Source organism: Bombus pascuorum, chromosome 1 (assembly GCF_905332965.1).
Source record: "Bombus pascuorum chromosome 1, iyBomPasc1.1, whole genome shotgun sequence".
Lineage (NCBI taxonomy): Eukaryota > Metazoa > Arthropoda > Insecta > Hymenoptera > Apidae > Bombus > Bombus pascuorum.
Window position 1 is genome coordinate 30899831 of NC_083488.1, and position 13249 is coordinate 30913079.

At 38.3% G+C, this 13249-nt stretch overlaps 1 protein-coding gene across 5 annotated transcripts in view; it reads right to left on the reverse strand.

Annotated features, from left to right (window-relative positions):
• The window catches only part of LOC132909895 (protein unc-13 homolog B), a 373086-nt gene that overhangs the window by 312013 nt on the left and 47824 nt on the right, over positions 1 to 13249 (reverse strand). For all 5 annotated transcript variants that reach the window (XM_060965194.1, XM_060965204.1, XM_060965174.1 and 2 more), the window contains exon 5: positions 1832 to 1955. In XM_060965194.1, the coding sequence (XP_060821177.1) occupies positions 1832 to 1955 (124 nt within the window). The remainder of the gene's footprint in view (positions 1 to 1831; positions 1956 to 13249) is intronic.

Here is a 13249-nt window from a genome sequence, read left to right on the forward strand (position 1 = left end):
ATGTGTAAGTACATACGTACATGCTGCAAGTTGACAGTATTCAGCCGTGTCTGTGCCGGGTATAACGATGCATCGAGCGGCCAATATACCTACGACAGGAAGCGAACAGGCGCCAAACCAACGCCTCGACAAGTTTCTAGACGTACTCAATTAAAAGTTCCAGCCACTCGGACGGAGTGGCGCGGAGGACCGGGTGCACTGTGCACGGGGCAGAACCATTCTGTCTTCATTTTTTCTCAAGTGGATCTACGTCGATCACGAGGAAATGGCACGATCCACTGGCATTTCATTATCGCCTCGATTACACGAGTGCTGCCGGTTACTGCCAGGCAATTTCACTCGACCCCTTAGATTCACCGCTGCAATGCATCCCTACAGGCTTCCACCCTCTTACTCCCCAACCCCATCTCCACCCTACCCCCCCACCCGTCGCCACCTTCTTTTAGTACAACTACATCCTATTCCCTTCGTTTAACCTCTGTCTACCTCTTTCTTCCACCCGTTTAACGTTACAGTTTGTTTCCACCGATTACATCGTCTGACACTGACGATCTAGTCAGTGGGATTGGAATACGATTTGATAAGATACTTTGCATGTTAATCGTGTTTGTCAGGTACGAGAGTGGCAATAGACGGTTGTGGTATATAGGTAAGTTTTGGCAATCGCTGTAGGCTCGACGATATCTCGCACAGTAAAGAGCAATCTACTTGATTCACGTGATCGTACTTGGTTAACGCGTGAAAAGTATGGCGCATATTGCGTGCACCATGATGACGGTTCGTAAGGTCTTCATGTTGGGTGGGCAAGGTGGATAAATGAATAGAAAATGAATCGTGTTATCGATCGTTTGGAATGAAAATCGTGGAACATCAATTAGGATATTCATCGATTCGTTGTTTCTCGTGTGTTTTATTCGAGCGTTTTGTTCGAGCTGTATATTTTATTTTTATTTGTTAAACATACTAATCGGTGTTTAAGTAGAAAATGAATTTATGGATCTGCGCAAGGTAGAAAATTACGTCGTTGATAACCGTCGACATTTGTTTTAAGCTAAAATATATTTGACGCGATATCCAATATAATTCCTCGATGATCGGTTATAAACGTATTGTAAAAAGCATTTGAAAAAACAAAATCTTCTTTTGGTTTTTAATCTACATACATGACAACTAATAACCATGACGAAAATTGTGAATGGATTTTCATGGCGAAAGGTCAAACGATTCACTCTACATCGATAACGAAAACGCATTAACGAGAAAGTATTTTCTCTGCTATTTGTTTTGAATTGTAAAACGATACCTCGACAGGCACTTCAAATTCACAAGCAGCATTTGATTATTTCAAATCAATTGTGTTCTCCCTTTCTCTCTATGGAAGCCTTAGAAAGTATCGGAATAACACAGATTGAAACAACACACAGAATCGATCGACCGAAGAAACAGAATGAACTGCTAAGGATTTCCAATGCCACATCTTTAATGGCTATTAAACATTGATCGAAACTACGGTGTATTTGCAAATCAGAGAGCTTCGCCCACGGTAATATTTTCCATTTCAAAGATACAAAGTGTCTGCTGTTTCTCCTTTTTTAATCCGACTCGATAATTGAATTACGTATTTATTTTCATATTCGCTTATTTTCTACTCCAATTATTCCGAGAATCTACGTGACTTTTCTCCAGATTTTCAATATTAATATTCCAATTTTCTATTCATTTATCTGTAATCTGGGGTACATATATACGTTCGCGGACACGTACGCTTACATTCGACAGACATGCTTCCATCACTGTTCTACACCGAATAAGGAATTTTCTGCTAACTTACCGAACGGAAGCTCCAAACGGCAGTCTATGAGAAGCGAGTGGCCAGTTGGCTTTTTCGTGCCGATAATCTCGGCGCCTCTCATCTCGAGCTCCGAATCGAGACTGACCCATTGTCCGGAACCTTCCTACAATGAAAATCAAACATTGGTAACAAGGAATAGAAACGTTACGCTCTTCTATTTATGGAATAATTGACAAGATTAAACACAAAGGGATGCAAATGCGCGTAATCAAGCTTTACGAGAGAATTCAATTTTAACTTATTGCGTTCCCTCGGATTCCAAGGAAAATACAGAAATTCGAGGGCACGAGAGTATGTCACTCGACGTTACGATACAGCTTTCTTCTGGAATGCCATACGCACTCGTTACACAATGTCCACCAGCGTTCAAAATTCTGCGGGCGGTTGCGTATTCTTCGCACGATCGATTTTAATTTAAAAATTCCGGATAAATCGAATTGCGAGGATTTTATTCTTTATGATCACACTCTGCATACACTCTGTATTATACGCGTGACGTGTACATAGCTGTATGTATACATAATGTACATACGGGATTTAATGTCGGTGGTAGAAACAGCGGCGCAGACTGGTAATGGCCATGTACCGCGACTAAAGGCATATAACACGTGTACATAAATTCTAGAAAGGCCTCTTCCCGTGGCTTCGCCGTTTCGTACTCTCAGAAACGAGCTGCGAAGCATGGCTATCAAAGTGCACGCGCGGCTGTTTGCAAATGGCACGCCGTAATTAAGGCAATTCTCTTTTATCCGCAGCTGCCGCCGGCTGCGACTTACAGCCGAAACGAACACTGCCATGGCTCAGTCGTATTTTTCCAAGTTGCGTGGCCCACGTGGGTCTTACCACCGTGCCGTTTCCTCTTAATTATTTGTAACGGGATCACGTTGACCAATTAGCCGCCCCTACCGATTTCATCGAAACGATACGCAGCAGGTTCCGCGACTGTTTCAAATTTACCGCCACACGCGTTCCGTTTACGAAATGGGCACGAAACTTGGCCAGACTTTGACTCGACCGAGATTCTTTTTTATCTTATCCTCCTAACCGCGTGAATTAACTGTGACTGCCTGTGTGTCTGATTAAAAATTTATTCGTAGGGAAGAAAAAGTCGATAAACCACTACTTCCTTGTGAGAAAGATCTCGGATTTAGAATATTCTATGTCTCTACTTTCCAGCGTCGATAATATTTTAGTCGGAGAAACGTGGTGATAAAAAAATTTTCTGCGCGAAGGGAAAGCGTCAGCAACAATTCCGCTGAGACGAGTTTAATTCGTATCTGCGTGTTTCCACCAATATCAGCTTCGCCGATGCATAAAGCGTAAGTTTGAATGAAACTTCCATGGAACGGTTCCGTAGTTTCTCGTTTAGGTTCGCATTTAGAAGCTAAATCGCAACATCGCCGGCATATTGATACATTTAGGATTCACAATGTAAACGGAGGTTACGATATTCGAGGGAAGATAAGGCACTTTCGTAAATTTACGCTTCTAACATCGTGATATTGGTAAGAGTGTAACAGCGGCAGGGGGAAATGTAAATCGAGGCCAATTGGTTTGTTATGATAATACGGCTTTCCATTCAACGGGCTGTCTTTACTACAAATCAACCTACCTGTTTACACCTGTTGTATCAGTGTTAGACTTTATACTACTGGCGTTGATTTTCGACAAACGTACACGTGATATTCTCGCAAGCTTGTTTATTAATTTTTGAAGATTTAATAAAAAGTGTTTTCTGGTAAATACAAAGAAATTTTTGAGTAAAAACAGACAACGATATTACATTAATAACAATAATTCTACACTCGCTTTTGTTAATATTTAATGTTCTGAATAAATAGCTTTCATTTAACAAGGATTAAGATTTTACGTCAATGGGCGATTAATCTAATTTCTGTTAAGAGCTTTGCATTGTATTATTGTATAATTATAGAAAAGATACAACAAGTGTAGCGAATCCTTCGCAGCTTGCTATCTCTTCCCTTCATTTCTCATCTCTATTTGTATTTTACTTTTAATAATAAATTTCCCGATATATTTACCTCCGAGCTACAAAATTCGAACTCTTTCGATTAATATTTCCGACTAATATACTAAACTAAATTAATACCTAGAGATTCGTTACAAATCTACCTAAAACCATAATATAATAACGACAAAAATATCACACTTGCCTGGAAAAATCAGTCACAAGCGGATCGAAAATGCATATGCAGTTGCTTATCACGTAACTTGCAACGTTAATAAACATTTTCAGTCAACAAAAAAATGATACGAGGCACGCAAATACTCCGGAGTATCTAATTAAAGATCAAGTTAAAATAAGACGGTCCTATTTTTAATACCCTTAAACGTTATCCGACACGTTATGGCAGCCAAATAATCAAAAGCAGGTCAACGTTGAAACGTTAACAAATCATTAAAGTTGACCGCAGTCAGTGCACATGGTCGTTAGCAAATTAAACTGATTGTTATGCGTGATTACAGAACCGTAAAAAATTCGATAGATTGGCCAGAGAGGAAGAGGCGACGCGACGCTGTAAAACCTCCATATATTTGATCGTTTAAAAAAAGCGCAACCTCAAACTCCAGGGCGGATTTGCGGCTTAAACGCTTGGTGACGGCTGAGCGATCAAATCAATCACGCTCCAGCGAGACCTTTGTTCCCGTTAATTTGGATTTTTACGTGCAGAACCGATCCTTTTCGACAATCTGTACGTATATTTAAAGGTCGTGCCGGCCATCTACTTAATGGCATACAGGAAACCCGGCATAGGTATTCGTTAAAAATTTATTCCAGGTACAGCGATCGAATTCGCAGCGTTGCCCAAAGACAAACATTTTTATTTTTCTGTGAGCAATCGACAAAAATCGAAGAATTGAAGATCTAATGACGGAATGATTTTACTTTAACGATTAACAGACGAGAATTTTTATCAACACAACTAAGCTTAATGTCATACCGATGCCGTATTTTTTAAGTTTCCCATAAGTGGAATCTACTTCGTTCGCAATCTACTTCATAGGATTAACGTTGATATCCTAATTTGTTCTAAACGATGGACGTAAAAATTCTTTTTGTTATTCGATTTTTATCACTCGAAAGACTGTGCCAATCCTGGACTCGTGCAGATATTTTACGTTTATAGCTTTCTGTTACATTTACGTACTATTACTCCATTATATTATACGAACAAATTTTATGTTTCAAATAAATTTAGCTATCACATGGACACAAAAAGTCTATCTTTCAGTCTGCTCTCCGCTTTACCGCTGTGAAATAAAATATTCCTCCTTCAGGCAAGGATTAAGAGTTTTTAAGAAAAAGTCTCCAAGAATTTTCACATGTTTTTACGAAGAAATCCTGTGGATGTATAAAGAAAGAATAGAAGAAGACGCGATGTTTATTTGCTAACGTTCCCATCAAATATCTCGTTTAAGTGAATGGATAATACACGTTAGCTCTGACTCGCGTTGCGAAACAAATAGGGATTATTTTAGGGGACTGATTCTCGTGAAAGTAAGGAACGTATCTATCCAATTCGTTTCCATAGAAATCGGGCTGTTTATCTAGAAAAACTTGACGTATATAATAAAACTGGAGAACGAAAACGCTCGTGAGTTATGAACAAAGTACGTGGGAAGACAAGGTCAACGATCGCTATGCTTACAATTGTGAACTTTACTAATTTTACTTCCAAGGATTCGAAATCGAGAGAGATTTTGCGAATAAAAGACACATCAAAAATAAATGTATATGTAAAGAAATAAAGGGAACGAGAAACGTTTCATATATATAAATAAACATATTTTCCTATCGGAACGCATGTAAACCTGCCGATGAAGTTATTAACAACACGATATAGTCATGGGTATTATTCCATTAACTAAACTGATAATGAACCACGTCTCTGTGGCTCGTGCTTCGACAGTAACAATATCGATAGGTAGCTACAAATTTCGAGATTTAGGAAAGGGTCGGTTCATTGTTAATGCCGTTGCTCCAAAACTACTCTGATAGATCGCTTAAACAATGATGCCATTTAATGTACTTGCTTAACTGATCGTAGTACGTAAACATATCTATGTTACGTAATAAATAAGAGAAAATAAGAAGACGATTTAAAACGTAGTTGAAGCTTTTATGGCTAAATATGTCTGCAAATATCTTGTTTTATTCGTAAATAGGAAAAATATTGTACGCGGGTTAATCAAAAAATTAACAAGAATACCACAAAGTAACGATATTCCATAATATATACGCATTAAGTGACAATATAAAAACAACGACTATGATTGTATCACGATACAATCACGGTATAGAGTACTAAATTTCTTATGAAAGTGGAACGAATTTAGGGTATAATTATGTAATTTTGGAGCATTGTTGTGGTATTCTAATGGTCGTAACGATCTTAATAAATTCGATAATCTACAATCTAAGAACGCTGGCAATCTAGAAACCTTAACGATGCTGTGATATTAGGATATTATAGATATGAAGCCTCGAATCTCTGCGACCTTGATACTAAGGGGATCTTAAGTCCAAGATAGACCAAAAGAAAATGTGACTCCCGATAAGGTATGAGATTCCTACGAGACAGGAAGTCTTCGACGCCAAGCTGATTTCTAGGATATGGTAACCCAAAGACGAAGATAATCTCTAAGGTGTTTCCTGGAATTAAAGAAACTTTGTCAACACGTGAATAAAGATCACAATGATCTCTAATCTGCTGTAACTCTGTCCTAAAAGCAGATCTATAAAATTGCAGTAATTTCAGCCTTGGCTTCAGTCAAAATAACCTCCAAGGACTAAAGTAACTTGAGTGACAAAATTACTTCGAGATTAAAGTAATTTCTAGACTATAGTATTCCAGGGACCAAGATGATGTTACTACCAACGAGATCCCATAGGAATAAACTGTTCTTATCTAAATTGATTCCGAAACAGTGTGAACGCTAAAGTTAAATTGATTTTTGTATATCAAGAGGAAATAATATTCTCCTGTAAATAATCTTCTTTACGAGAATAATAGATACTTCTCATATCCTGGTCTACGTTTTGTTTTAGTACAGCTTACACGATAAGATGCTAGATGTCTAATATGTATGTATATATATATATAGTATATCCATAACCCTATCGTAGTGTACTCGATATATAACTCTATCAGCTCGAGTTTTCAATAATATCATATTTCCTTAAAAGGACGTATGTTTAGTACGATTAAAACTTATATTTAAGTGTATGTACGTATATTTTCATCGTAGATAAATACCTCGTGATTTCAAATCTTGTCATCTGACAGTAGAAACGCGCCAAATCCAATGTTTCGCTCCCAATCCAAAACTCACATGTTACTATTACGGGAAGCTACTTATCAACACCTTCGTTACAAAGATTTTGATGTATTTATCGTTAATTCGAAAAGTACACACCAAGTTGCTTGTTAGGAAATTTGAAACACCGTTGTTCGCTTCACACGCACCGCGTTACACATCTCCATCTTGGATTCTAGCTACAATCGCTCTATCTATCGGAGAAAGTTATAACAGTACTGCTTAAATACGCGGCAAATTTGAATAATGCGGCATAGAGCTCTCAGAACGCCCGTGTCGAAAAATTTGTTATATTACTTTTTGAATGAATCGTATTTCCGAATGAATGTATTTTTAAGAATTCTATAATTATATACACATGTAATTGTATATGTAAACTTCTCTGTTAAATACTTAGGTATCAATGTTACCATTCTAACACGTCGTAATTAATATTTGATATTTAATGAGATCAAGTTCATTTCCATTAAAAATTTGCTTTTATGAACACATTATTAGTCATATAGTCACGAAAAAGTGAGTTATTCATAGCTGTGTAATGAAAAATTTTAATAATCCGCGGTGCATCTGCAAATACCAGAATAAGCATCAGATAATGACTCAACGTAATTCCATCAACTATAAACGTGTTTTATTCACGCAATTAAAAAACACGAAGCCACATTGTTCGGTATTTTTAATTCTAACTTCAAAATTTAACTGACCTTTTTAGTAAAGCAATTTCCATTTCTAACCATACGAATTGATTTCTATTGCATCAATGAAAATGAAATACCGTAGAAAAATACAAAGTATAATCGTTTTTGATGCAATCCCGCAGGAATATAAAGGTAGATATCGCGATAGTGCGTACTAACGAATGCAAAGAAATTCTCTCTATAATCTTCGCGGGAAAACAAACCGGCAATTCAGAATTGTCGTTATCGCTTGGGAAATTATCTTCAATTGCAAAATTATTTTTTTGCTCGATGTTATACGAAAATTAACCGAGGGAAATACAATTACGCGAACGATTATTTCTTAGCCTTCTATTAAAATCTATTGACCATCGAAATGGCAGTAACTCATGTCTGCATGATATATAGCGAAAATGTACAAGCAGCGGCTATTGATTTTTCTTGCATCTCAACTGAAGTAAAATTTAATTTTCCAGATTGGACATGAGACAGACGAAAGGATGAAAACGTTGCTCGAACATCGAAAATGAAAAGCGATAGAATCTGTAGACACGATGACGGGGATGTGGAAAGCAAGAAAGTCAAAAGATAAAGAGAAAGCGCGCTAATCAAAATGTCTTCTTGTTCGCGACATCTTCTCCAGCTTCGGTGACAGATATAACTCATTATGCTCATTATACAGATCGTTTCTATCGTTGTACAAAATCGATCGACCTACACTTATCTCTCTTTCTCCCTTATTTATAGCAATATTCACAACTAATTTGTCCGTACTACGAATATAATCATCCGACTATCTGCTTACAGCTGTTATAAAAGTATAACTTTGTTTTCGTCAGCGATAGCGGCGTTCGAGTCGGGAGGACCGACATTTCCGAGGTGGTCGTGGTAAAAGTGCAGCGCCGCTATCTTGGCGAAGATTCGTTCCAATTAATTCTATACGATTATGGTGCTATCAGGGAGACGCAAATTAGGTTAGCAGTCACGGGTGGTGCTGGTGTGACGCACACTGTGTCCCTTCTGTTCCCATTCCGGTATCAATCTGTTTCCGGGCAACCGAGCCCAATTATCGCGACGACCACGTGAGAAGAAATAGGAGATTGAATGGGAAAAGAGAACCGCGAGGAAGACGTACTCGTACCGGCCTACAGCGGCTACAGCTACATAAAGTGGAAAAGTAAGCGAGCAGATCGATCTCTGGTTCGCTCGCCAAACGAATATGTACTTTCATCAGGCGCCTTGATTTCTCAATATGATTTCTCAACGAGTCCCTTCGCCGCACAGGAAACAAGTTTTCTCCAATTTATCGGCCGTCATTTCCGTTTCCTTTGCCCTTTCCTTTCTCGCTCGGCCGTGCTAGCGCCACAAGCAAAACGGCCCTTCATCGCATTCCTTCTATGCAAACGAACTCGATTGGTCCGAAACGTGGTCAGTCGTTGAAAAAATAATTACGGAATCTAGCAAACAATGATATTGCAGTGCAGGAGATGTGTATAAAATAGGACTGAAACATGTAAATTTACCGCACGAGAATTATCTGGATCGAACAAAACATTCGTGTTAGTTCAATAATACAAATATCCATATTATCTGATCAATATGACGAGTCGTTTGAAATATCAATGATATTCCAACAATTGATATTATACCGTTAATTTATTGACTGAACGAGGTATTAGGATTATACGCATAGTTTTGATGATCATGCGAATCGAAATTATTTAATTAGCTATGATTGGAAAGAAATTTCAGACCTGGCTAATGAAATAATGCAAGTACCGTTTTATTATCTTTTAGCCTTTTTACAGAAATGGAGCATGTCTTATGTCAACAAACTCTAAAGAAGAATGTAGTCGAAATATATTTTTAGAAAATTAAAATTCCACGTGCTTTCTAACGATCCATTTACTTACATCTTATTCGCGAGCAGTATATCAATCACTTTACACAAAATCATTAAGTATATACCGAAAATACTTTCGAAAAACAGATTCTTTTTCTCTCAGAACAGAAAGAAAGCACATCAATAAATCCTTTACGATCATCGATATGAACGTTTCGCAACCATAAAAAAATCACCAGAAAATACCAATAAATTTCGATAAGTGTCGTAAAGATCGTAAAAAGGTCAAGTTTAATAAAAACCCAATGCATCGTAAATCCCGAACAGTTTTGTCATAAACACACGTTATATCTCGATTCAAGGTATCACGATATACAAGAGAGTAAGCGACACGATTCTTAACGTCTATCGCATTCCTCTCGCTTCTCCTTCCGCTTGTATCTTTTTTGCCAACTTACTGGTGACACGGTTAGCGTGGTTGCGATGGTGGCCGTGTCACGTGAATGTAAAGATTCGCAATGGAACCGGGCCGGGACAAAAAGAGAATTACAGTCGCAACGAAGGGTGACGTTGGTGGATACTCGCGAATGGGACAAGACACCTCCGCAATTAAGCGCAACGACACAATGACTCTCGAGCTGGCTAGAAATGATTACGAACGTCAGGCTGCGCCGCACGAATTCATCGCGCAAGGCGAACGAATACGACGATTTCCGTCTCCGTCAAGGGAGATATCCGGTGAAGTATATTAATGACGAAGTTCCCCCTCTAAGGGAGGGTTTCGCCAAGACAAACATGGTGCATCCTTCAATTTGCTACAGGAACGAAGAAACGCGATAATGAACGTTCCTTCGAACTCTTCGTCTGTTTGCGACGTTTCTTGTGAGAAACGTCGTTAACTCGGACGCAAGTATGTTTAGCTCGATGTTCTTTCGGCTGGAAAATTTAATGCTGTGGGAAAATTACGATGTAGTAAATTGGAGGAAACGTCGTTTAAAGACGTCGACGGTAAAATTTAAATTCGATGCTGTTAGCATGATTCGTCGAAAGAAAGTGCCGGCTAAGATAAGCTTCCAAGCTTAGGAAGCTCTATTTTACCTGTTACGGCAGTACAGCGATCCTGGCTATTGGTTTGAACGGAATATATACATACACGTGCATATATCTGTGTCGGAATACGTATTCAAGGACTGAGTTTTTGTAAACCGCGAGTTCGTTAATTTTTTAAAAACCGAGACGACGAGTAATATTGGCTTTCTGACGCTCAAATAAGTTTCAAAATTTAGCTGCGAAAAACTAGTGCCATAAGAATGGAATATTATTTCTTTGCAGACTGATTAGTAAACTGTGGATATTTATGGATTTATAAGAATAAAGATAAACAAATATACACAATATACATAACATAAATTAAATATTCGAAACAAAGTACTGTTTATAACGTTTAGCAATTAAAACAAATACCTGATTTACGTTTCTTTAATCGTATTCATAATAATATGAAACTGTACAAGTGTCTTCAGTCTACTAATGATAAATGATAGAAAAAGGCATGCATCGAAAATGAGACATTTGAAAAAAGACTAATAAAAAATGTCTCCACTGATAAACGATGCTATTACCCGAAATAAAAACAACTTTTAATCGTAATTCGATTTATGGGGCAATTTTCTTAGAATTCAGGCATAGCGAACATGTGACGTCGGATTCCAGCAAGTCAGGTGGAAATTGCTGTAAATATAACGCGATGGGGATACCAGTTGCCTATTTGAGCGGAATACGTGTATATTAATCACGTGAATCCGAAGACACGCGCTCCTACGTCTGACGTTTGCAGGCCTGCATCTACTTACAGGCACATTTGTTACGGGCGACAAGACCGACGATCTGTCTGACATATGCAATGGCAGTTCTCCTTGCGTGTTAGCGTTATTTCGCTCGGCTTGACGAGAAATGTAAATCGTTAAGGGACAAATGATAACGGGCTTGGTTAATTAAACGGGGAATTAAAATTCCATCCTGCCTCTTTGTTTATGTTAATTCTCTTTGTACACTTGACATCGCTGATTACAATGGACAGTCAATATCGAAGTCTTTCCTTAAAAAAATTATCTGTAGGATATCGAAAACTGGATTAATGCTGATTCATGCAGACATTTCATGTTTATTCGATTTCAAGTTACATTTGCGTACTGTATATTCTATCAATTTTATTTTTATTAAATTCATTTAATTATTATACCGAAGTAAAAAGCTTTTTCAATCGTTCCTTCGTTTTATCGCTATCAGATAATATAATTCTAAACGTTGATTAGACTCTACCAATACTGTTTCAAATTCGTCGCTTTAACAAAATTCGATCGTTTGACACATAGAAGATATATGGAAGGGACTATAATTGTTCCATAATTGTTTAGACATCTGTCACGCAAAGATACCGCAAAACTGATACTGCCGATGTTACATGGGAATAGATAAACCGCGATTACTCAATCAAATTCCCGGCTGTGGCTCGGCACGATCCACCGTGGCATAACGAACGTCGGTCAAAAAAGAGGGAACGAAAGAAGAGTTAGCCGATGGTCGTTCGTCAATTTCTCGAGTCAACAATTCGCATATCGAAGGTACGTCAATCTACCACGAAGAGCAAACAGGTAACTCCAGCTAGAGTTTGCTCGCTACAAATGAAAATCCAGCCAAAGATTTGACCTCCTAGCAAGCCCCGTTTAGCCGGTACCCAGGTAACGAGCGTACACAACGAGGATCTACTCGACCACGTGTCGGTCGGACGTGATTTCTCGAGGATTAGAGAAACAATTTAGTGGCATCCACTCTTTTTTTTGTCTCGAGAGGGGCAAGGAAACGAAAAGTGGGATAGACGAAGATGGGATGAAGATGGAACGAAGGAGGCAAAGTCGATCGATCCGTAATTTCCTTTCACTCTGCTTTCACTAGCTGGTTAGCAAGGAATCATCCATCAGTCTGAGATCTTCCATGGATCACGAAGATGACTCTGGATCTTTTTTCCATCAAGCTCAGATATACCTTGACCTCTCGACGTTTCTCTTCCACGGAATATTTATACACGCGGATAGATCCGGGCAATTTTTTTCACAGAAAACATTCATAGATGCGATTAGCTTCGAACGTGGTTCTGTCTTAATTCGCAAGCGCAATGAAACGCATTAAAGAAGCACCAAAGTATCCCCGATTAACGACAAATCCCCCTTTCGGTGTAACGAAACGAAGGACGACGTTATTGACGGAGCACCGCTCAGCGAGATTTTAAGTCGTTTTAATGAAAATGTAAATTCCAGAAAGTAATCTTTTTTGACGAAAACCTGGAATCACTGGAAGATCGATTACTCTATCGGTACGATTCTCTTGAGTGTCAGTTACAGAATCGACTATAGAGATTCCTCATAGTTTTACTTGTCGCTTCCTTCGATTCGCTAATCTCATAATATACAGTGGCATACGTACGACGTACGAGTATGTATATTAATCATGAAACACAAGGGATCCGGATTATCGCAA